At 34.0% G+C, this 26,366-nt stretch overlaps 1 protein-coding gene across 7 annotated transcripts in view; it reads right to left on the bottom strand.

The window, feature by feature from the left end:
* Nucleotides 1-26,366, bottom strand: part of ATRX (ATRX chromatin remodeler) — a 219,707-nt gene that overhangs the window by 148,260 nt on the left and 45,081 nt on the right. The window contains exons 3-11 of one of the 7 annotated variants that reach the window (XM_046672821.1): nt 22,074-22,129; nt 20,849-20,901; nt 19,809-19,933; nt 17,052-17,165; nt 12,861-12,970; nt 10,983-11,050; nt 9,629-10,683; nt 7,595-9,541; nt 3,248-3,320 (exon numbers count right to left, since the gene is read on the bottom strand). In XM_046672821.1, the coding sequence (XP_046528777.1) occupies nt 3,248-3,320; nt 7,595-9,541; nt 9,629-10,683; nt 10,983-11,050; nt 12,861-12,970; nt 17,052-17,165; nt 19,809-19,933; nt 20,849-20,901; nt 22,074-22,129 (3,601 nt within the window). Of the gene's footprint in view, nt 1-3,247; nt 3,321-7,594; nt 10,684-10,982; nt 11,051-12,860; nt 12,971-17,051; nt 17,166-19,808; nt 19,934-20,848; nt 20,902-22,073; nt 22,130-26,366 lie in introns of all 7 variants that reach the window. The other 6 variants (XM_046672824.1, XM_046672826.1, XM_046672819.1 and 3 more) reach the window with 6 other exon arrangements.

Below are 26,366 nucleotides of genomic sequence, written 5' to 3'. Positions count from 1 at the left end.
ACTAACACTGCTAAACTTACACTACCATCTTATCACTGAGGCTAATTCACTATGTAGGTGTTAAAATACAGGATATTAGAAAACGTTTGGTCAAAATACCCCTATTTATATTGAAAATACTAAGGAATCATAATGCATTTTCAATGCCAGCCTAACTGTAGAATTGCAACCATAATAAAAAAAACCCACATAAATAAATGTCTTTTCAATGAAAGAACCAATTTAAAACACAACAGGTATTCAAAAGGCAACATTACCATAATGTCACATTCAAATAACTGACTTTAAAATTATGTGTATAATTTAAATAACCTGACAAACTGTTACTATTCTTCTCCCTTTCAAAAATCATATAAAGCCTAAGCTATGAAATTTGAAGCAAATTCTCAGTTATACAAAATTCAAAACATAAAGTTAGTCTACTATTTATATTTTTTTCTTAAAAGCTCAACCAAAAACATGATAAAAGTTACTGCCAACAAATCTATAATATTTTGTAATGGTTTATTAAATAAATGCAATTAAATAGAAATTAATTTACAAGTTAGACCACTCTATCTCATAATAGCATACATTTATTTTCAAATGTGAATGATGCTACACAATAGTATGTTAAAATAACAGAAACTTATTTATTCACACTTACTAAATATTTGGGACATGGCTAAGTTTTTTAAATGACCTCAAAGTTATCATAGTTATAAAATAGAAAAGATAAATAATAGTGAAATCTATTGTAAAAGTTTTACACAAATATATGTCTTATATAATAAGCCTGTATGTTTCAAGAATTATAAAGTATTTGCTTCCTCAATTTCAGAAATATCAAAATTTCTTTGGCTACAAACTGGCCTGCATATCTTGATTCTAACAAATTCTTTCAACTCTCATCAAAAGATGCATTATAATTAAAATTAAATGCTTGAACAAGAAAAAAGTTTTACAGAAATTTATTGCATCCAAATAGTTAAGCATTTGCATTAATACACTAGTTACCTCTCCATAAACATCAACACTGAAAATGTATTACAATACTGCTAAAATGGGAAAGCATATGAAATTTATACACAATTTATACACAATTACACAATTGTGTACAAATTTACACACAATTACAATACGCTGTCTAGCAAAATATATCCTACTCAAAAGTCTGAAAATAGTAAAAATAATTCCAAGACTTAATCATGATCTGCAAACAAATTTTTAAAAGTTGCTAAGTGCATATTAAAATATGCCCAAATACATCATCTATACTAAAATAGTTCAAGAAGGTATTTGTATCCCTATCATCAGATAACCCATGAGTATTAGATACCTCTCTGGTATACTGGCTATGAAACAAGTTATTAATGGTATAGTTTATAAAAGCACATTAAACTGAGTATAAGGAAAAACATGCTCAAGATAAAATTCAGTTCTTCTCAAAAGTACTCAACAGGGTTGTATTTTTTAATCACAAACACAAGATGGAATTGAAGATACCTTCCAATAAAATACTTGCCAGTTACAGAGAGACATAAACAAGTAACTTAAAAAATGAAAATATTTATATTTTGACATGCTCTAACACAAAAATTATCATACCTTAACAACACTCTCATTTGGTGGCTAAATATGAAACCAAGGTTCTCACTCACAGTTAAATTAGGATATAGCATGTTTTAAACATTATTAGCCTTTCAGTAACATTTGAGGTCTCATGAGTTACAGGAAAACAAATAGTAGCATAAATAAAAAGGAATTAAAGCATTTAAAGACAATAAATTTTTAAATGCTTTCATAATTTTGCAGTTATCATGTACTATATAAAATCCCTGATGAATAAAATGTATGCCTTTACCATTCCATTCTGGACCTCATCCCTATCCCATAAAATAATTGTGTATATATATTTATTCAAAAAATAAGTAAGCAAGCAGCATTTGAGTCTTTGTGTCCATGATTAAGCTCTATTCAAAAGTGCAAATAAAATTGTTCATTCACCTTAATAAAAATGTTTTCTTGTTAATTAAGGAGAATGTCGATCTATGAAACAGAAAAACCTATCAGCATCAGCAAAATATAAAACAGAGCTAGAGTAACAGCTGGCCCCACAGCATTTACTAACTCAAAGTTAATTACTTATAAAATTATGACACAAAAATTACATGTACATTTTCATGTTTTCTTAATATTTGAGCTTACTATTATGAATAAATGGATGGTTAATATAGTGTTCTTTAGTAAAATCATCAAGTCTATCATAGATTTTTGGCACTGGAATTAACCAGAGGAAATTTCATCCAACTCATTCGTTTTAGAGATCAGAAAATTTTGGCAGAGTAGTTAAGTCACTTGCCCAAAATCACACAGACAGTTGTTGGAAAAGTTAGAACTAGTTTAAGTCAGATATTCTTATGCCCATTATTCTAAAATTCCATCCACTACACCACACTGTCTTCTTCTTGAAGATTATGAGTGTAGGGTGTACTACAGTCCAGGAAGGGTTTAAAAGCTATGTAAAAACATTATGGTTATATTCTGAAATACCTTTGTTTTCTTTATTCTTCACTGCTAGAATATGGCTGTGTCTTTGTATTTTTTTTCTTCTTTTAAGGGATTTGTGCCATCCCTTAGTTAAGTAAATCTGTACAGGCTACAGTGTTTTCATTTAAGCCTACTGTTTAAGTCTTGTTAAAGTTAATGCTATCATACTACTTCTATTTTATTTGAAAAATGGTTAAAATCTAAATCAGTCTGGACACTTTGTAAATTGATACTTATTTTGAAAGCAATGTCTTAAATATCTGAGCAATCTCCTTTTTTTCACTTTGAACAGGTTCTAATAAATAGAACCACCATATTGGATGGCACTTAAAAATAATAATAAACTATTGAGGAGAGAGATGTCTGTTGTCACCAATTTATTGAGATATGATTTACTTTCATCAATAAAATAACGTCAAGATTAAAATAATCTCAAAAATTATCACAGTTTACATGGAATCATAAAATTGACAGTGCTGTATTTATAACACACCCTATGCTAGGTGTGTTAATATTTATATTTACTTTCTCTTAAGGTTTCTGAGTTTTAGCCCATTTTCTGGCCTTTCTTTCAAACTTGCAGGAAGACTGTGAGCGAGTCTTTCTAAGGCAGGCACTTCTGGTTTTTACAACCTGCTTGCGGTTCCGTTGCTGCTGTTTGTGCCCACGCCTAGGGTGTGTTATAATCTTTTTAAAGTCCTTACAGATGGAATCATACCTATTCTCAGGATCATTGTCGTCGTCATCATCATCCACTGTGACAGGCACTGATTTAGATAAGGCTTCATCTCCTTGAGGGGAAAAAAGTGTACTTAAAATTAGCTTTAAATTACCTATATAAGTAAAACCATGTAAAATAAAACAGAAAGCCAAAAACTTTAAAAGAACTAGTGGATTCTAAACTGTACTCTGGGATCCGAAACATGAGTAAAAAGAATTTAAAAGGAAAGCATGTGGGGAATTTAAGAAGTGCCAGCAGTAAAATGATAAATATTTGGATCTTATATATTTCAAAGCTCCTTCCCAGAGCACAACGGTTTTATCCTTCCCAGTAAAAAGTCTTTATCATTCACCATCACATTAGCATAATTTCTTGCTGAAATAAGCTTTCTAGTGATTCATTTTAAGTTTAAAGTTAGGAGATGTCTAATTTATCCTGTATCATTCAAGAATAGCAAAATTGCTATTAATATTTTGGTAGTACCAAGTAATTTCAAAATATACTTGAATTTGTATGGTATTCATGAGAAGCGATATACTGAAGTACAGTAAATCTTTTATTTCTTTATAAAAAGCTACATTTCTATCCTTTGATTAAAAATATAAAGAGATTAAGATTTCTGCATTTCATTGTACGTAAATTGCACCTTCAAAACAAACTTAAAATACTGAACTCTAGTTAATACTATCTATGCTGAAGTAATTAGGGAGAAGTATGCTGATGTTTACCACTTTGAAATGTCAGCGATTTCAAGGGCATTACAGTGAGCGAAAAAGAGTCAATTTCAAAAGTTTACATACTTCATTATTCCATCTCAAAATAACAAAAATTACAGATAGAAAAATCAGATTAACAGTTGTCAGGGGTTAATAGTGGGGATAAGCAAGGAGGTGTACATAAAAGGTAGCACAAGGGAACCCTGTGGTAATGGAACAGAATAACTTGCTTGTGGTGACGGTTATACAAAGCTACACGTGACACAATTGCATAGAACTATACTTATACATACACACATACAAACGAATGAGTGCATGTAAAACTGGTGAAATTTGAATAAATCTTTAGTTTCCTGGTTTTGACATCGTATAAAGTTATGTAAGAAGTTACCATTGGGGGAAACTGAATGAAGGGTATCCAAGACCTCCCTGTACACTTTTTTTTTTTGCAGCTTCCTGTGAATTTAAGATTATTTCAAAATAAATAGTTAAAAAGGCAAAAAAAAGTCAGATTCATTGATGGATAGATAGAAGGACATACAGATAAACGTGATAAAGCAAATACAGTACAAAGTTAACAGGAGAAGCTTTACTGTATATTTAAATTTTTTCATGACAAAATATTAGGGGAAAATGTTGGAGGAAAAAAATCCATAAAGAACACAGACACCTACAGGTTCATGATAGAAATACTTTAAACATAGAAAGGCAAAAAATAAATCTCACAACATCCTAGCAAACACATAATACATACCTCATTCAAACAGACCAATCTTCAAATGAAATATTGTTAGTACTATTACTGTCGTTCCTCTTTACTACCCCTTTCAAAATATGACCCATCCTTTAAAGTCGAGTTCAAATGCTACCTGTTCTTTTAAGTCTTCCTCCAATATTTAGATTAAATGGCTCACTTGCTATTTATCACACAGCCCCATTTTAATCTTATGTCTTCCTTCTGGTATTCTTTTTTTAGTAAAATAAGAATTTATCTTTGTCCATATTGCTCAGTGGACCGCGATCTCCTAGGACCATGTTCTTCATCTTAGTTGCTCATGTCATTCCCAAGACCCAATTTCTAGGAAAATGTCGTACCCCATAATAGGATACCCAACTGCTGCTGAATATTTGGAATCCTCTAAATTCATGGGAGCAGGGAAGGCTTTTTAAGAGCTCATAAAAATTGTCACCTAAAAAGACAAAATTGGCCCATTCGCAGCAACGTGGACGGACCTCGAGGGTATTATGTTAAGCAAAATAAGCCAGTCAGAGAAAGACGAACTCTATATGACTCCACTCATAGGTGGAAGTTAACATATTGACAAGGAGATCTGATCGGTGGTTACCAGGGAAAAGGGGGGGTGGGCACAAAGGGGGAAGAGGTGTACCCACAACATGACTAACAATAATGTACAACTGAAATCTCACAAGGTTGTAATTTATCATAACATTAATAAAAAAAAAATTGTCACCTAAATTAATTGGACAAATTAGGGAAATAAGTAAATTTAGCATGTTTATACATGCATGCAAGCAAATTCTTAAAGAATGTCACTTATCATTGGCTCTCACCCAAACATCTTGAAAAACAGTATTTTTTTACATACTTATTTTCAGTGCCTTTCATATTCTTTCCTGCTTAAATATTTCTATTGATGAAGTCCAATTTTTAGGTGTGTTAATTCCCTAGCAAATTTATCTTCTTTTTTTCATCTAAAGTAATCAATTCCAAGAAATACTCTGGGTAAGAAAAATCTGGACAACTCTTGTTCCAGCAAATAGTTGAGAGACTGACATCTGCTGAAGTGCTGAATTCTCTCTCTGGAGAAAAGGTTCACCTCCTAATTAGCACAATGGTCCTTCAGAACAAAGTTACATAAGTCAAAAAAGAACACAATGATCTAGATTAGCGCTGGGTTAAGAAAATTATTGGGAAATGCACCCTCTGAGTATTTGCCATATGTTAGAATCTCTTCTTAAGATATAATGAATACATATGACTAAGATATAATGAATACATATGACTTATTACACTAGGTATTAATAGTTCCGAACATGAGAGGTGTATCATAGAAACCATCGTATGTGTCAAATCAAGTGAGATTTTTTGGGGAAAAAATTAGTATTTAAAATCAAACGTTGATTTCACTAGGGAAGCTGTTTAATCATGGAAACCAGTTTTCCAAAGTTTAAGACTAGTTCAATAACCTAGAATTTGTTAATGAGAATACTCCATGTAACTAATCACAATATTATTCTTATACCCTAATCCTTAATAAGAGTTTTCCCAACTAAACTGATAACTAAAACATTCATTTGATATGAAAGTAACTATTAGATTGTGTTTTGAATACAAGTCCACAATTTCTTATACACAATTCTGAAATCCAAAAAGCTCTCAAAACTTAGTTTTTGTGAGGTGGTGCGAAAGTTCATTTGGCAGCAAAACCTGATCTGAACTGTTTATTTCTCTAAGTGTGAATGTTCGTGTTTTGCTGCAGAAACACTAATGTGTTTGATTATGGGGGTGTTGCTTCAGGCCCTGTTGGGGCTTTTATATAATATACGGTAGCTACTCTTTATTATCTTTCTAAAAACCAAGAAAGCTGAAAATTCTGAAACATATTAGGCCCCAAGAATTTCAGGGACTGCAGATCTGTAGTTACAACAACCATGCAGACAGAGCTCCAGCTCGGCATCTGATATAGCAGAGCATTAAACTGAGTACACCATGCATATCACAGTTGGTTTTCAAATCAACTCATTAGATAAGTGCTCCATAAAAGGAATTTAAAGTTTTATTAAAAACCAAGATTCAAGTTCATTCCACTAAAATCCAATTTGGATAAATGGAAAATCCTAACATAAGAAATTAAAGGAAAATTTTAAACATTCTGCCTGTGCTGGAAACACAGTTTTATGTGAAATCTCCTTTATACAAATTTTAAAATAAATTTCAAATGTCCCTGTTAAACTGACAGGTTTTACTGACCAAGAAAAAAGACAGTATGAGTGACAAGTGTACATTTATTATACAATTTAATCCATCTACTTTTTGGATTTCTTTCTTCCTTTACTTTGTTAAAGACAGAAACATCTGTTCATGTCAATAGAAAAAATTAATCAGCACCAGAAAAGGGTTTTGATGAAATAAATTTAAATTTTTCAGAGGATTTCAAGGGACACAAAGCTAATCTTTGTCCAATTTTAAAAGTCATATGCATGGCAAAGCAGTTAAAACTGTCACACACTATGTTATACCAGTACCAAACACTCACCTCCATTACACGAATAAATACCTACTGAACTACTGGCACCAATCTGATTTTCCTTCATAAACTACTGTACATTACTCCAGAGAAAAGCATTAAACATTGATAAAGAAATTTTATCTACCCAGCAAACTTGGTATACCTGATACAGAATACTGACAATGTTTGAAATACCTTCCAATTATGGCATAAAAATAAACGGAGAAAGGCTTTCAAGTAAATCTCTAAAGAATTTTTAAATGGTCTTTTCCTAAACAGTAACTTTGCATTTGACTGGCTTCAAGGAAAATTAAACAATATAGTTATTCAAGAGGGGAAAAGTACAAATTACAAAATTTTTATCTATTTTTGCATACCTGAAGATTGGCAAAATCCAGTATGTGAAGACAGCACTAAATTTTCAGTCACAGGCTTAATTTTCTGTTCATCACTGCTCCCCTCGCCTACAGAATTCTGATCGTCTTCTCCTATATCAGAAGATGAGGAGGAACTAACATCAGCTTGCTTCCTTTTAGTGCTTGCCCTTAGGGAGTTTCTCATTTTCTCCTTGACGTTGCCTGTCTTCTTTTTAGCTGAAGTTCTTTGCTTCTTCAGCTTTTTATTATCTTCAGAACTTTCCTCAGCATCAGAAGATGATGAGCCACTTTGCACTTCCTTGGTATTTCTCTTTGAATTGAAATTTCTTCTTTCCTTCATTTCTATTCTTTTCAGTCTCTTATCAGAAGAATCACAACCATCTTCTTTCACGGAATATTTCTCAGTATCAGATGATGAACAATCTTGTCTCTTCCTTGAAATCTTTTCAGGTAAGTTGCACCTTTTCTTCTCTCTACCGGATGCTCCCTTCTTACTCCTTTTATCCTCTGAAGAATCATGACTATCTCTTTTCCCTGATAACTTCCCAGCATTGTAGGATAATGCATCCTTCTTTCTAGAAGTTCTATCTTTTATTTTTTTACTTTTCTTTTCCCCATCAGCAGTGTCATTCTTATTTTGTTTTATGCCTTTAGGAAAATGACAAATTTTTTCCCCTTCAGGTAATTTCTCAGTGCCATCAGATGATGATTCACACTGTTGTTCCATCTTAATTACTTTTTTCTTCAAGTCTATAGTTTTCTTTTCTTTTTCTCCAGTTCCCTTTTTGCTCTGCTTTTTATCATCTTCAGAGGATTCATCACTCTGATCTTTCTTTGGGAACTTCTCAGCAACATCAGATAAGCCACCCTGTACCTTCTTATACGTTTTGGTTTTCAGATGCTTATTCTTTTCTTTAGTTTCAGCGACCTTTTTGTCATCTGGAGAATTAAAACTCTCCTCTTTCCCAGAAGGCGGCTTATCAGCACCGTCAGAAGAAACACCTGGTTCTGGCTGCTGCTGCTTAGAGAACGGATCTCTCAATTCCATGACGGCCTTGTCTTTATCAACTGTGCCTTCTGCTGAAGAGAAATTCTCTCTCTCTTGTTTCCTTTCAGCATCATCAGATGATCCTTCTTGTGCGGTCTTCAAACTTTTCTGCCCTTGATTATCCATTCCTTTATTCCTGCATTTTTCATCTTCGGAAGAATCATAATCTTCGTTATTTGGAACTCTTTTTTTGGTTGTTCTGGCAGCCCCGATTTTACTCATGCTCTTTATCTCTTTTTCTAATTCTGAGTCATAATTAGAAGATTCAGAGTGGTTTTCTCGTTTCTTTTTAGAAATCATAGACCTTTTAGCTGATTTGCCTTTTTTAATATCAAAATCTGAGCCAGAAGTAGAACTTTTTCGTTTCCTTTTTCCTTTATCATCTTTCCCTGATTGAGTCTTTAGATCATACAGAGTCTTCTCATGACTTGTATGGGTTTCATTAATATCAGTATCTGAAGAAGAACTGTGACTCATCCTTGATACCTCTTTGAGGATTGCTAGCATTTCATCAGAATCTGAATTTTGATCCATAATCTCTGACTGCTTAGATTTAGGCAATTTATTGGGTTTGGGATTATCTAAAGCACTGTCAGAAGAATTCCGCTTATCCTTTTTTCTCATTTGAACTGCTAGTTTTTGTTTTTCCTTAACTGTTTCATTACTTTCTTCATCTGAATTAGACGTTGCAGGGTTGGTTTCTGTCTGTCGCCTCAGGGGTGTAGTCTTTACACGTGGGGATCTTCGAAGATCAGATTCTTCTGAAAGTAACGGAACTTCACTTTCAACCAAATGCTCGTCATTCTTTTCCTGTCCAAGTCCACAGTTCTCTGGCTTGGAGCTCAGACCAGAACTTTTATAGCCATCTTTATCTTGTAGAACTTCCTGACAATCAGCACCTTTAATTGGGGAATTAGAAAGGGAAACAGGGGTGAGTTTAACATATAATTCTTTTGTTACTTTAGCTGTAGTTTTTGATTTAATACCTCCTCTGTTGTCTTTTGAAGTAATATTTAATTTTACAGAAGAACTCTCCAGTTCTTGCTCAGTTCCACTATTACCATCTCCCAGGTAGTCAGCTGAACTCTGAACTTCCATAGCTGTCTCAAGATTCTCAAAAATGTCTTCTGGAACTGAAGAAGGAACAGACACAATATCCATGTCTAAGTCTTCAGAAGTGTTAGTAGGTTCATACTGAGGTTCTGCTTTTTTATCAGATTTCTTATGTTCACCACTGGTACTTTTATCTGCTCTTTGTTCCTCTACTGGAACACTCTGATCCATGTGCTCACTGTCTACCTGCTTTCTTGACAATTTAGCTTCTGATTTTGAAATATCCTTCTTTTCCATAGCAAAGGGTTTTTCTCCTTTTCGTATTTTTGTTTCAGACTTACCATCTATGACTTTATGCTCTTTGGTATTTTTCTCTTTGTTTACAGCATCCAAAGCTCGAATCTCCGAATTCAAATCTTCTTCTAATGCAAGATGAGCTTTCTTGATATCAGCCAACACAGATTTAAAAGCCTTAAGCTGACGTAACTTTGTAGCAGAATTGATTTCTGAATTATCTGTTGCCTGCTTCAAAAACTTAACATAACTGGAGTTCATGTTGGCTGTGGTCTCAATCAGTTTTTTTGCCTTCTTAATCATCTCTTTGGGCACAATTAGTGCTGAATAAGAGTAGGTTACAGAACCAGAACATGAATCATCTAATTTCTTTTCTTCTCCATTACAACTTGAACTATTTTTCTTTGGAGAAAATCTGGGTGTATGGTCATATACTTTACTACTCTTTTCATTGTCAACTTTAATCTTCTTCTTATTTTGTTGCAACAACTGTTCTAAATTTTCAAAGACACTGTTACATGCAGTGACCAAGTCCAACAAAGGCTCCGGGTGACAAATGTAGCAATACCACTGGTTGTTTTCATCCATTATTGTAGACAGCTCCTTTCGACCAAGGTTGCGCAGAATGCATTTCTTGCAGAAGGCATTATGGCAAAAGTCACAACAAATCAAGTTTCCACCTTCTGCACACCATCTGAAATTATTTAAAGATTAAAATATTATTCCCAAATAAAACTCATTTTAAATCTTCTTCATTATTAAAGCAATTTAAATTTTCCTGTCAGCAATTTTAACAGTGAAGTAATTTAGGTCATCTTTTATTCTTTATTAGAAACTTAAAACACACAAATCTAAGGCTTTGTGGAAAAGAACAATCTTCCATTAAAGACATTGATGATACTACAAAAAATGGATTTAACAACAGACTATGTAAGAATTTCCCACCAAAAATAGTCAACACCGAATTTTAGTTCATCTTGATTTATTACCTACCTACATTGTTCATCCATTCCATCTGAGTCACGGCTAATATCATCACTCATGTAATATTTAAAGCAATTCTATTAAAAGAAAAGGGGAAGGGAAAATTTTATTCAAAATTGGTAACATTCATAAAGGTCAAAAACTTTATTTTTCAAGTCATTAAAAAAGTAATGGGAATACGTGTGGGGGGGGGCGGGGTTTAGAGAATCAAAGCAAAAACACTGTACTACCAAGTACTAGCACTTTCCAGACACAGGAATATCCAAGAAATTAATTCCTTGAAATAGATTTCTGTACCATCAAGCACCACTATGCCTTACAGAAAAGTTTATAAAAAGTTTTGGTAAATTCCTGACCTCATACAGCTAGTTACTAAAGCTCTACATAAAAAAGTATTAGATGTTGTTGCTACTTACTAAATTTAACAGTTATCATATATAGACAGCTACTATGTGTACAGCTAACCAACATTATCCTACATTAACCTACATTATCTTTAAATCTCAAAATATCTACTATGCAAGGTAGGAGGTATTACACCCAATTTGAAAGAAAAGGCTAAGATTTATTAATATGTAAATGAATCTAAAGTTATACAACTATTAAGAGGCAAAGCTAGTATTCAAATCCAAGTCTGACTAACTTTAAATTCCTTTTCATTGCAACTGCAGAAAGGGTAGGTTCTTGGCCCACTGATGAAAACTACCGATTACTGAAATGGGGTAGGCTCAACAGACTGGCTCTTGAAGAAAACCAATCATATATATAAGAAAAGAGAAAGGGAATGCATATTAAATCAGCAATGTGAAATTCAGCTGTCACAATTTAAAACTAGAAGCTACAACATGTACCCTCGGTAGGCTCCTGGCTGAACTGAATTCAAGGAAAGGAGGGACACAAATTGCTAGAGGAGGAAGTAAATTTAGTACATTTAAGTAGGTCTATATCTCTCAAAACTTCATACAAGAAAAGATCTAGAACTGTAACTCTAAGGAAACTCTGGTTTGCCCCTGCGTTTCAAGGAGGCATTTTATTGGGGAACAAACTAATACAGGATTAATTTTAGCAGCAATAAAAGTTGAGAAAACCATAACCTCGATATTATAGAGATTTAAAATTAACTGCAAGTTATTACTAATAAAAAAGCATACATAAACTGTTAAAACTATCTTCAACACGTACAAAACGTTTTTAATTCTATTATCTCCGTGTCAAAACTCCACTCCACATGAAGAGTTTAGATTTGGGTAATTAGAGTACATAAGAGGGAAGGTTATAAAACATACGTGCACACGCATACACTCTTCAGATTTTCCAACACATCACTCTCCCTTACCTACCAGCCTCTGAATACCATGTTGCCACCGCCTAGAATATGCTGAACCAGTCCCACTTCACCAGGCTAATTCCTATTTATATTTCAGATACCATTATATATCATCTCCATTATAAAGCCCCCCATCCAATTCCAAATTACACAGGCTTCCTGGGTGTTCCCAAAGTACACAGTATCTCCCCCATGATGACATTTACTGGGCTTGCTTTTTTTTTTTTTCCTTCTTCTCCCCAAAGGCCCCCAGTACAGAGTTGTATATTTTAGTTGCGGTTCCTTCCAGTTGTGGCATTTGGGGCGCCGCCTCAGCATGGCCAATGAGTGGCACTAGGTCCGCGCCCAGGATCCAAACCAGCAAAACCCTGGGCCGCCGAAGTGGAGTGGGTGAACTCGGCCATGGGGCCGGCCCCTATCAGGCTTTTTGTGTCTGTCTCCCCTACAACAATATAAGCCCTAGAAGGGTAGAGACCATGTTTGTCTTCTTCATGACTGTACACCAAAAGTCTGACACATAGTAAGCATTCAAATATTTGTGGAATGAATTATCAACATACCTTACAAATAAGTACTTGCAGTGAAGGATGTCTATAAATGGAATCTTTTTGAAAATGATTGACCTGTTGTCCACAAGCTGTACAGCTCACAATCCCATGAAGCCCATCTTCTAGGAGAAAGGAGTGATCATTATTTACACATATACACACACACAAAAAAAGTATTTACTTTAGTCAGCATTTTGCAACTTTCATACTGGAAATTAAATACCTCATAATCTCTGGAAAAATGACAGTTTGGACACAAGTAAAAGTTTAATAATTTTATGGACCTAAAAAAAAACACAACAACCTTGGCAAATTCCAGAGCTACAAACCCTAACTTGTTTCCTTTTACAGATGCAAACCCTATTTCTCACAACAACTTGATATAACATGAAGACTCTCCAAAAAAAGTTCTAAAAATAGGGGCCAAGAGCTCTTCTTAATTTTGCTATTGCTTTGCAAATAAACTCAGTATTATTTTTAAAGAATGGGGAAGGAAGCGACATATTATGGAACAGATTCTTTTGCAACCCTATACTTAAGTTAGGTATGCCATAAAGCTTTTATTCTCAAAATGGAATTGTCTGCACAGATCCTTTTAATACAATATGTGAAAACCTGCTAATTTTATATTACCAATTCCCTTCCTAAGATTTACTTTCATACTATCCGCAGTCCCCATTAACCTGCCTTCTTTCTATGTCTATTCCACTATTCACTCTGTATCAGCACTGTCTACTATTTCCAAACAAGGAGAAATAAGACTTGCAGGTATATCTATCTTGGCAGCAAAACCTCAAAATGGCTGGGGTGAAAAGGCAGAGCCCCATCCCACAGTGTCTGCAAGAAAGCAGATTGAAAATAACCTGCGGAACAAAGAATAAGAGGAAACCTCCCCTGCCTCACTGTCGTCCCTAGTTCTGCTTAGGGTAGTGCTTCACAATCCAAGTTGAACATTAGAATCATCAGAAGAATCTTTTTAAAAATAGAGACAGCCATTCCCACCCCTAAACTACTGAAAGGGAATCTCCTAGACATTTTATTTTTAAGTTTTACAGATGCTTCTGATGTGCAACCAAGACCTTGATCCAAATAAGATGGTAGATTATGAATCAAAAGAAACTACTGAAAATGCCTGCATTCACAAATAAAAGGAAGACGACCAAAAAAAAAAAAAAAACCCCCACAAACTCTGTCTCTATCCCTAAATAAAAGACAAAACCATACGTACATTTCTCACCTCTTAGTTTTCTATTTTGTGTTTTTCTTAGTTTTAAGGTCCAAAGCACCATGGGCCCAAACAGTATCACAAATATTTTTATTTGCAGAAGTTAAAAAAGTTTTACCAAGGTATAATAAGGTATAAGAAAAATAGAAGACTTACTATATAAGCTGCTAATATTTTATTTTAAATCATATTGTCCTGCATTAATGTTTGATGTTGACTATTCATATATTCTGTACTTAACAGAAACAAATACACAATGTGCTTTTTCACTGCAAATAATGATTGCATTCAGATAAACTAACAAGATAAATAAAAGCTAGAGTTTGAATGTTCATCAAGTGTTAGATAACATTTATTAAGCATCTTCTATGTGCTTTCGCACATATATCACTCAAGAATTAAACAAAACTAGGTGCTCCTTTGATGAGTTGTTCCCACATGTGCACAAGGAATCATATAGAGAATATTGACTGCAGCACTAATCAGGAGATTAGAAAAATTTCAAAAAAACTGGAAATAATTTCACATCTGGGAAACAGATAATGGTTTACTCATATACCAGAATTCTATAGAGCAGTGAAAAATAAAACACTAGATGTACATTTGCTGATATGGCTATATTTCAAAAACAATGTTGAATGAGAAATGCTATAAAAGAATATATACAAGATATTATTTTGTATTTTTTTAATGAAAAATAAATGCTTTATGAATATATGTATAGAAAAAATATAAAAACATGCATGGAAACAACACACACACGCACATATAAACATACAATCTTCAGGATAATCATTACCTGAGGGGTGGGTGGAGGGGAAAATGGATGAGAGTAGGACTGAATCATTACTTTATTTAAGTGAGATCTGAAGTAAATATTGTAAAATGCTGAAATGTTACTTTATATACTTGTTTCTATATGTGTTTTAAACTTTTATTTTTAGTTATGAAATATCTTAATAATTATAATACAGTGTATAAATGGAAAAGAGGCATTTTCATTTCTGAGCTCAATACATTTTAATAATTACAATAAAAGTATTGTGCCATATAGAAAAACCAGATGTAAAACATATTTTCTAACAGTTAACTGGGGAAAGGATGTCAAAACAGGCTATGGTATTTAAAAAACAGTGGCTCCTAAAATGGTCAATATAGCTATATCTCTGTGTTTAATTTTGTTTCAAATCAATAAGACTATTTTATATATAAAGTTTATCTTCTTGACAATTTCCTAAATTAGGCTTCAATTTTAGAACTAACTTTCCTAGTAAGTTTGAATATTAACTAATAATTTAGTACCCCAGATCACTAGTTTATTCATACAGTATACATAAGTAAATACAGTTAAATTTCTTGTGTAATTTCTGACAGCTTAAAGACATAGCAAATCATTAAGGCAAAAATTAACATGAAAGATTTAAGTGCTACTATATGACTACAAACATACATATTCCCTTAAGCATGATCTAAACATCCTTACACAGAATACTCAACAAAATCTTCCAGAAACAAATCAGCTCAGACCAAACACCAGCAACATAGCAAAGTGGCACTCGGAACACCCTCCCCAAGAGCTGTGGTTCTTTGTTTATTCTCCTTTCAGGCCTTCTCCACATTTCAGACACTGACTGCTCCAGAGTCCCTCCCCAAAAAATACCATTTAGATATTAATTTTGACACAATACAGTATACTTAGTTATCTGTCTTCTCTAGAGGATCCATGATCAGAAGAAAGGAACTCTTGGCATTGGTCCTTACCATCACCTTCTACATGCTGATTTCTTGTTTTAAGAACACTACTCAGCTCTGTTGAGTTCTGTTGCTGCAACGGCAGTTTCCCTACTATGAACTAGATTCTCAATAAATCTTCCTTATGCTTGAAAGGGGTAGAACACCCCCTTGTGGACAAAACACTAAACAACATTTCCTTGACTTGCTCCAACAACCCAAGAAATCATTTAATCTGAAAACTGATACATACATTTTATAAATAGATATATTTGATCAGTTCCATCAAGATAATCATATGGCATTGAAATAAAAAGGTATGCAAAATTTTACAAATATAACAACTATGCTACAATTTCACAAAGTGATAAATATTGGACAGACATGCTTCCATTGCATTTCTACTTAGAAATTTAGTGTCCTGTTCTATCTTTTAGAGATTCATTCCTTTTATAGTCATGATTCTGGCTCAGCTAATCTACCCAAAAAATATACAGAGGCACTATTTAAAAATCACACACAAACAAGTGGGACACATACTCCATTGTCATAAATTTCTAAATGAATCCTTCTTATGCTAACTTTCTATAGATAGCCAATATGATTGTATGTATAAGTGAGGGTAGAGAGACAAAGGGAGAGGCAGCTTAGACAGATGAAGGGAAGCTTACTAGCTCTAGCTCCCTTCTCCTTCCTACTCATCTCTACATTGGTATCTTTAGATCAAAAGATATCCAACTTTAATGTACATAAGAACAAACTGGGGCACATTCTTGACATCATCCCCAGAAATTCTAATTTGTTGGGAATGGAGTCAAGGGACTTGCATTTTTAATAAGCACCCAGGTAACACTAATGCAGATGTCCATCACTCTGTGAAACAATGTTTTAGATATGTATAATGTGATCCGAAGGCACAGGCAAGATTTTGTCCAAATCTGAAATTCTTTCGGGGTGAGAAGGAACATACGGCATTCTGGCATATAGGCATTACAGAACATGTGCAAAAAGGCAATGCTAAGCTTCTTGAGATAACTTAATAGCCACTGAAGGCAAAGGTGTTTTGATAAATGGTGTTTAACCTTTTCTGCTTCAGAGCTCAGAGAGAAACAGAAGTTACTTTTAAGTAGTGCTTTTAATAAACAATGGGCAGAAAAGTGGAGGTATTTTTAGTAAGTACATCAGATTTTCCAATATGGTCATAAACAGCAATTTAAACTCATGTTTTCATTTTCACTTGTATTTACCTCCGCGTTTTTTGAGATTTTCAGTTTTCATTTTACTTCTGCTTCTAAATTCAGGCCCTTTAAAATCATCTTTGTCTTCATTCAGCACTGGCTCTGGTTGTACAATCACTGTACCTAGAATGATTTCATTTAAAAAACCATTACACATATTAAATGTGCAAGTGAAGTACAAGACTTCAGTTCAGATAAAGCCAACATTGCTGGTACATAGTTTTGTTTCTTTCAAGCTTTCAATACTTGTATAAGGACCTCTCAAGAGTAAATAAAACAGGGCACTATAAAAGGGCCAAGTGTCAAAAATCAGATTACTTGTTGAAATATAGTTCATAAAAACGGGGGGGGTGGGGGAGGTATTACGAACTGATTATAACAGAAATGTGTGAATAAAGTAGAAAGCCTCAGCCCAGTTCTGAATTTTAACAGTGCCTATCACAAAAACTGTTCTGAATATGAACATCCATGCTAAGTTTCATAAAGAGTTTATCAAATAAAAGGAACAGAAGAGAAAATGAATAAAAGACATCCTATTCTTCTCATAATCCAAATCATAAACTCAGAAAAAGATTTTTAAGGGTTGTTTTATATTGCTTTGGGGGAGGGTAGTGGGGAACAATATGAGAAGTTAATTCTGCTATTACTGCTATACCTATTCTGCAGCATTTCTCAGCTAGTATGTCAAAGTGTCAGTACCCTACAAAGTCCTTAAGGAGTTTTAAACAGAAGATTGCCTTAAGATACTTCAGCTCAAGTGCTCTAACAATTAATTGTAGAATGAGATCAATTGTTGGTCCCTATGGAAATATTTCAGAAAGAATGTACTTTCTAAGCTATAAAACATGTGAATTGAGGAGAAAGTTTGTTCATTTTTCATTATAATCTCTCAAGAACAAATAAACCAGGGGCATAGTAAAAAGGAACCAGGTCTCACATTTACCCACATTGCTGGGCTTAGTAATTGGGCATTACTGGCAACAACTAAGAAAGTAAAACCTGGTAGTTTTCAGGGGCTCTCTCTGAAACATGAGCCTATGTTATTCAGCAAGCAGATTTCAGCAAGGTATAGCATCTAGTTAAATGAATTTCTGAGTCTCTGAAAAAAGCCGGGAAAGAGGGAAAAGAGGATTGAGTTTTTACAAACTGGTGAATTTAAATAATCTCCACAAAAAATTTTTCTTATTCACAACAACCATTTCTTGTATAAACTCTCAGAGAAGCCCCAGCGTTTGAAAAAAGCTAGAGATTTATACTTAACAAAAAAATAACAGAATTCTTTCTGAAGATTCTTCTCTAAATGGAAGCCAAGCAGCAGAGTGGAGAGAGCACTCACTAGCATTGGATTCAGGCAGACCTGGGTTCAAATCTTAGCTTCTCAATTTAAAGCTGAAAAAGTTCCTTGAGCTCTGAATTTGCTCCTTCATCTCTACAAGTAGAAACAATAACTACCTTACAGCATCGTTTTGAGGATTAAATGAGTTAATTTCGTAAGAGTCGGGTATCTACACACACTCAACATTGTGTTATAACAATAATTATAATTACCCAAACTTAATCTTATGAAACAAGTCTATTTTTGGTTTGGTGGGAGAGAATTACACTTAGTTCAGGTTAGTAACATCCCATACTAATTTTATTCCACAGTATCATTAAAAGAAAGATTTGAATTCCTAGTTCATAGCTCACCCAGTGGCCATCATAAGGACTCCCAGTGACAACCACTGAGAATGTAACAATCCAAAGTGAGTCACTGCCTATGGGACACAGACTCCCATGTTAGTTGTTTCCGCCCCTGGCCACCAAAACCATTACATAAAATTGTCATAGATGATTTGCAAAGCCAAGTAAGTGGTAGGCCCATCAATTTTCCTTCTCTCTCTCTCTTCTTTCTCTCATTCATTCCTTTTCCTAATTTCATTTCTCATCTGTTGTAACTCCTAATTTGTCCTAGTCAAGCAGTCTTATCCTCCTACCCACCATTTTTTTAAACTTCCATAATCAAAAGATGTGTCACAAAAACAAAAGTATAGACAGAGAACAAAGTTTAGTAAACAATGTTTTAAACGATCTGTGAGAATAAATCTGAAAAATCTGCTAAGAGCCTTAAATATATTATTTTTTAAAAATCTAAATTTTTGACTCTGAAACACCATGAAATTACCAAGACTCCTTGTCATTCTCTCATCAAAGCCCAAGATTTTCATTTGGCTTTCCCCCACCCAGACTAATTAATGAGGTTTTAAGGTCAGAACTGCAACAGTTGAGAGGTATGTGACAAGGCTTTTTAAAGAGATAATTACAAGAAATACACCTAAATCTATCTTTGATACTTAACTTCAGCTTTGAGTCTTAGGGAATTTAATAATGCAATAAGACTAAACTAGACTGTAAATGTTTTTTTTAAATGTTTTCAGAAAATCATGTTTTTCTATAAAGCAAGCACATTAATATTTACTAAACCAAAAACTTTTAAATCAAATTCCACATTCAAGTACAATTTGGAAGCTAACATCCCTTTTCTAAAACCCAATGGGAAGAGAAAATAAGTTTTTTCTTTTCAAAGCTGACTGAATATTCTAGATTTGTAACCTCAATAAAGCACACTATCATTACCATATTAATACACTTCCAGACGATCAGTATTAAAATATCACCTTTGGTCCTTTACACACAGCTAAAAGTAATCAAGTTCTAATTTTATAATAACAACATTTAAAAATACATTTCAACTTTAACTTCATATGAAAAATTAATACACATTACCTTTTGGCAAGCTTTGCATAGTAATATCATTTTCTGAATTTTCATTAGAAGCATCTTCATTTACAGTTTCATCCAAAGGTTTTTCATCATCAGATTCTACATACTTTGTTACAATTGAAGGTTTCCTATGAGAGAATTAAGTCCATAGAATTATGGACATTTCTGACAATTGAAACAATATCCAAAGAACATAAATAACATGTTTAGATTGAGCAGTGGTTCTTAACCAGGCATACATATCAGAATCACCAACGGAACCATACATCTCTATATCATATTACTAAATATAATGATTGAGCAGGACTGAGGTAGGACCAGGACATGTGCATTCTGAAAAAGCTACCAGCGGATCATGAAGGGAACTCCTCTTTAAGAATCACTACTTTAGAGAATAAGTTAATAACGAGCAAGCTGTGTTTATTAAGAGACCTTCCCACTGGTTAGAGACAATAAAATGCAATAGAATAAAACTGCAAACTTCTAATAAAAACTATACTCCACAGTATATTATGCATTCTGGTACGCTTGGAAGTAGTTTCAGTCCTTATGTACAATTCACTTTGACAATTTAACACAGAAAAGTATTTTTACCACTCTTTGATCTTCTTATAATTCCTCATAACTATGATGGCTACCAATCCCCATCCCAGACAATTTCACATAAACCTAAAAACCCATATTGCCTCATGAGCCATTCAACATTTCATTTCTTTCCCCTTTTCTCCTTTTTTTAAGGCACAAATACGATCTAAAAGAAATGATCTATATATTGTAGGAGCCATTAATGCATAATAAATCCTCCTTAGAAAACTCCATTAAAATTCAAAGTCAGAATGAATTAATAATTATTGAAGCCAAGTGATGGAAACAAGAGAATTCATTATACTATACTGCCTATTTTTAATATGCATGTTTATATAAAATAGTTCACTTAGCACAAGAGTGCTTGAAGTAAGTTTAGAAAAAAGACTATTATTCTTAGAAAAAGAAAATAAAACAACCTGAAAAAGAAAACTTCTTTCCCTTCAACATCAACCAACCTTTTTGATCGTGACGATCCTGACGATTTGGATTTTTCTGAACAGCTAGCTCCCTGAATGTGAGAAATAAATACAAAGGTGAGTAAAACTCTCAAAGAAACATCCCTACCATTATCTATTTCCCTACACTAAGATCTCTGATATAGTGATATAATAAGATATTATTTATATGCCTAAAATATTTTTCTAAAAGGAACTTTAAAAACTAATTCTCATTTACTCTCAGGTTCCCTTGAATTAAGATTAATTTTCTGGGGCCAGGCCCCGTGGCTGAGTGGTTAAGTTCATGTGCTCCACTTCGGCGGCCCAGGGTTTCGCCAGTTCGGATCCTGGGTGCAGACATGGCACCGCTCATCAGGCCATGCTGAGGTGGCGTCCCACATGGCACAACCAGAGGCACTCACAACTAGAATATACAACTATGTACCAGGGAGCTTTGGGGAGAAGAAGGGAAAAAAAAAAAAGACTGGCAACAGATGTTAGCGCAGGTGCCAACCTTTAAAAAAAAAAATTTAATTTTCTGTCAATTCTTTTATTAAATTGTTACTGTTGAATTTTGGGGGGTGGGAGAGGATACCACCTCTGTATCATGATCTTGGCCCAAGTCAAAAGACAAAACAAAGGTGTAGAAGTAATCAGATCCCAGAGGTAAGGAGTTTTAAGGATCTATAAACGTGTCATTTTCTCTATCCTAACATATTGGCACGAGTACCTTCTACAATTTGCTATAAGATACTACATTTACCCTTGCTTTGTCAGCATAAAAGTATATTTTATTGGATTACAATTTTTACACTAGGTGGAAAGAATCCCAAAACCATAGTGTAGGCCTGGGTATCAGGTGAAGGACCTCAGGATGGGTTCCTATAATAATGCTTTAGAGACTCTGAATATCCAATTGTGAGAGATCTCAGAACCATGGAGTCATGCCCATTACAGCCACCTTGAGCACACTGTTGCAATATAATAACGTTCAAATACCTGTTGGCAAGCTTTCAGTTGTCTGACTTTAGGTACACTGCTGAAGTGAACCACACAATAACAAAAACAATGAACACCTTCTAAAACTGCATAACTACCCAAAATGAAGTGTTAAAATAATACTTGGGTATGACAGTAAACTTAAACACATGCATATATTAAATAGAAGCAATCTAATGACATATACTTTAGTTGGTTATTAGTAATCAATAAATATATTTTAAATGCTTCAAATTATTCTTACCTCTTCCTTGCTGTTTTCCATCATATCAGAATTATTTCCAGAACCACTGACTTTATCTTAAAAGAGAATAAATAAAAACATTATTTATCTCTTCAATACATTATCAAACAGAACACCAATACCTGTAACTCCATGAACTCATTTTTCAATCTATGAAGTATGGCAGTATTGGTAATACATTATTCACATTAAAATACTCCTACAAGAGTTTTCTGACTAGACTCACCCTCTTCAGACACACTAACCCCTGGTTAAAAAGCATTAAATTTCTAAGAGTAGTAGCTTGATATCGACACATTCTCTATTATAATTTCTAAGGTACTTTCTCTTAAAAGAAAATTTAACCTCCATCTTCCACTAACAAGAAAATTAATAAATTGTATTTCCCTTCACCATAAGACACTGGAAAAATAACAGCAAACTAAACCTAAAGGAAGCGGAGAGAAGGAAATAACAAAGACTAGAACAGAAATTAATGAAACAGGGAATAGAAAAACAACAGAGAAAAATCAATAAAACCAAAAGTTAGTTCTTTGAAAAGATGAACAAAATTGACAAACCTTAGGCTGGACTGACCAAGAAAAAAGGAGACAAGATCCAAATTACTAGAATCAGAAATTAAAGAAGGCTCATTACTAGCTACATTAGAGAAATAAAAGGATTATAAAGAATGCCATGAGTAATTGTATGCCACAAAATCAGATAACTTAAATGAAATGGACAAATTCCTAAACACACACAAACTACTGAAACTGACTCAAGAATAAATAGACAATGTGAATAGATCTATAATTAAAGAGACTGAATTAGTAATCAATAAACTACCTACAAGGAAAAGCAAAGGTCCAGGTGGTTCCACCACTGAATTACACCAAACATACAAAAAAGAATTAATATCAATTCTTCACAAGCAGAACACTGGCAATACCAAATGCTGGTGAGGATGTGGAGTAACAGGACCTCTCATTCTTTGCTGGTGGGAATGCAAAATGGTACAGCCACTTTGGAAGAGAGTCTAGCAGTTTCTTACAAAATAAACCATACTCTTACCATATGATCCAGCAATCACACCCCCTGATATTTACCCAAATAAGTTGAAAACTAAGTCCACTCAAAAACCTGCAGACATGAGCCGGCCCAATGGTGCAGCAGTTAAGTGCGCATGTTCTATTTTGGCGGCCCGGGGTTCACCAGTTCAGATCCCAGGTGTGGACATGGCACTGCTTGGCAAACCATGCTGTGGTAGCGTCCCACGTATAAAGTAGAGGAAGATGGGCATGGATGTTAGCTCAGGGCCAGTCTTCCTTAGCAAAAAGAGGAGGACTGGCAGCGGATGTTAGCTTAGGGCTAATCTTCCTCAAAAAATTTTTTAAATTTCAAAAATTAAAAAATAAAAAATAAAAACACCTGTAGACAGATGCTTATAAACATCTTTACTTTACATAAACATTCTATTTGTTATTTTTTTATTTATAGAAACATCCTTATAAGAAGCTTTATTCATAATTGTCAAAACGTGGAAGCAACCAAGATATCCTTCAGAAGGAGAATGGGTAAACTGTGGTACATCCAGACAAGGCAGTATTACTCAACACTAAAAAGAAATAAGCCATCAAACCTTGGAGAGAGATGGAGGAAGCTTGAATGCATATGACTAAGTGAAAGAAGTCAATCTGAAGAGGCTACATATTGTATGATTCCAGCTATATGACATTTTAGAAAAGACAAAACTACAGAGACAGTAAAAAGATCAGTGGTTGCCCGGAGTTGGCAGGGAGGAAGGATGGATAGATGGAACAGAGGATTTTTAGTGCAGTAAAACTAACCTGTGTGATACTATAATGGTAGATACATGTCATTATACATTTGTCAAAATCCCTAGAATATACAACACCAAAAGTGAAATCTAATGCAAAATATGGGTTCTTGGTGATAACGATTTGTCAATCTAAGTTTGTTGTCAATTGTAACAAATGTACAACTGTGATGTGAGATGTTGATGGTGGGGGAGGCTGTGCACGTGAGGGAAGGAATATGTGTAATTTCCACTCAATTCTTCTGTAAACCTAAAACTGCTCTAAAAAATAAAATCTATTTAAAAAAAAGAGAACTTCCTCAATTATCTATAAAATAGCCACAAGTAACAACACACTTAATGGCGAAAGACTGAAGACTTGCCCCTCTAAGATCAGGAACAAGACAAGGAAATCTGCTCTTGCCACTTCTATTCAACATTGTAATGGAAGTCTAGCCAGAGCAAGTAGACAAGAGAAAGAAATAGAAGGCATCAAGATTGAAAAGTAGGAAGTAAACTATCTCTCTTTAGAGATGACAATATGTTGTTTATAAAAAATCCTAAGGAATCCACTAAAAAACTATTAGAACTAATAAATGAGTTCAGAAAGGCTGAAGGAGAACAAGAACAATATATAAAAATCAATTGTATTTCTATACACTTGCAAAGAATGATCTGAAAATAAAACTAAGAAAACAATCCATTTATAATAGCAACAAAAAGAATAAAATATTTAGGAATAAATTTAACAAGAGAAGTGTAAAATGTATATTCTGAAAACTATACAACATCGCTGAAAGAAATTAAGGATCTAAAACTGGAAAAATATCTGTGGTCTATAGACACAATAGAATCCCTGTCAGAATCCCAGCTGAGTTCTTTGTAGAAACTGACAACCTCATTCTAAAATTCATATAAAATTAAATGGGACACAGAGTAGCCAAAACAACCTTCAAAAAGAAAAACAAAATAGGAAGACTCACATTTCACGATTTCAAAACTTACCGTGAAACAAATGTTATCAAGACAGTGTAGAAACGGCAAAAGAACAGACATACAGATCAGTAGAAAAGAATTAAGTCCAGAAATAAACCCATATATCTATGCTCAACTTATTTTCAACAAGGATGTCAACACCGTTCAATGGGGAAAGAATAGTCTTTTCAAAAAATGGTGCTGGCACAACTGTATATCCACATGCAAAAACTTAAGTTGGAGCCCTGCTTCACACCACATGCAAAAATTAACTCCAAATACATCAAAGACCTAGACATAAGAGCTAAAAACTGTAAAACTCTTAGAAGAAAATATAGGAGTAAATCTTCATGATGTTTGACTTAGCAATGGATTCTCAGATACGACACCAAAAGTGTGAGCGACAGAAGGAAAATTAGTAAAAACTTTTGTGCTTCAAAGGACACCATCAAGAAAATTAAAGACAACCAACAAAATAAGGGAAAATATTTGCAAATCACATATCTGACCCAAGTGTCCAGTGAAAGATGAATGATAAACTAAATGTGGTATATACATACAATGGAATGCTATTCGGCCTTAAAAAGGAAGAACATTTTGATACATGCTACAACACTGACGAATCTTGAAGACATTATGCTAAGTAAAATAAGCCAGACACAAAAAGACAAATACTGTATGATCCCACTTACGTGAGGTTCCTAAAGTAGTCAAATTCATAGAGACAGAATATAGAATGGTGGCTGCCAGGGGCTCGGGGGACAGGGGATTGGGAAGTTAAGTGTTTAATGGGTATAGAGTTTCACTGGGAGAAAACGAAAAAGTTCTCAAGATGGATCGTCGTGATAGATGCACAACAATGTGAATGTACTTAATACCAGAGAACTGTATACTTAAAATTGGTTAAAATGGTAAATTTTATGTTATGTATATTTTATGACAATAAAACATCCAGAATATATAAAGAATTCTTACAAATCAACAATAAAAAGACAAATATCCAATTAAAAAATGGGCAAAGGACCTGAATAGACAATTCTCCAAGGAATACATAGAAATTACCAATAAGCACATGAAAAGATGATCAGCATCATTAGCCATCAGGCAAATGAACACTGAAACCACAATGAGACACCACTTCACATGCACCAGGATGGCTAAATTCAAAAAGTCAGGGGCCAGCCCCGTGGCCGAGTAGTTAAATTTGCACACTTCGCTTCGGTGGTCCAGGCTTTCACCAGTTTGGATCCTGGACACGGACATGGCACCGCTCATCAAGCCATGCTGAGGCAGCATCCCACATGCCACAACTAGAAGGACCTGCAACTAAAAATATACAACTATGTACTGGGGGGCTTTGGGGAGAAAAAGGGAAAAAAAAACCGTCAGATAATAACAACTGTTGACATGGATATGGAGAAATGAGAACTCTCATAGACTGCTGGTGGGAATGTAAAATGGTGCAGCCACTTTGGAAAACAGCTTGACATTTCCTCAAATGATTTAACAGAGTTACCATATAA

This window comes from Equus quagga, chromosome 10 (assembly GCF_021613505.1).
Source record: "Equus quagga isolate Etosha38 chromosome 10, UCLA_HA_Equagga_1.0, whole genome shotgun sequence".
Classification (NCBI taxonomy): Eukaryota; Metazoa; Chordata; class Mammalia; order Perissodactyla; family Equidae; genus Equus; species Equus quagga.
Note: the sequence above shows the minus strand (reverse complement) of the source record. Positions and strands in the feature narration are given on the sequence as shown.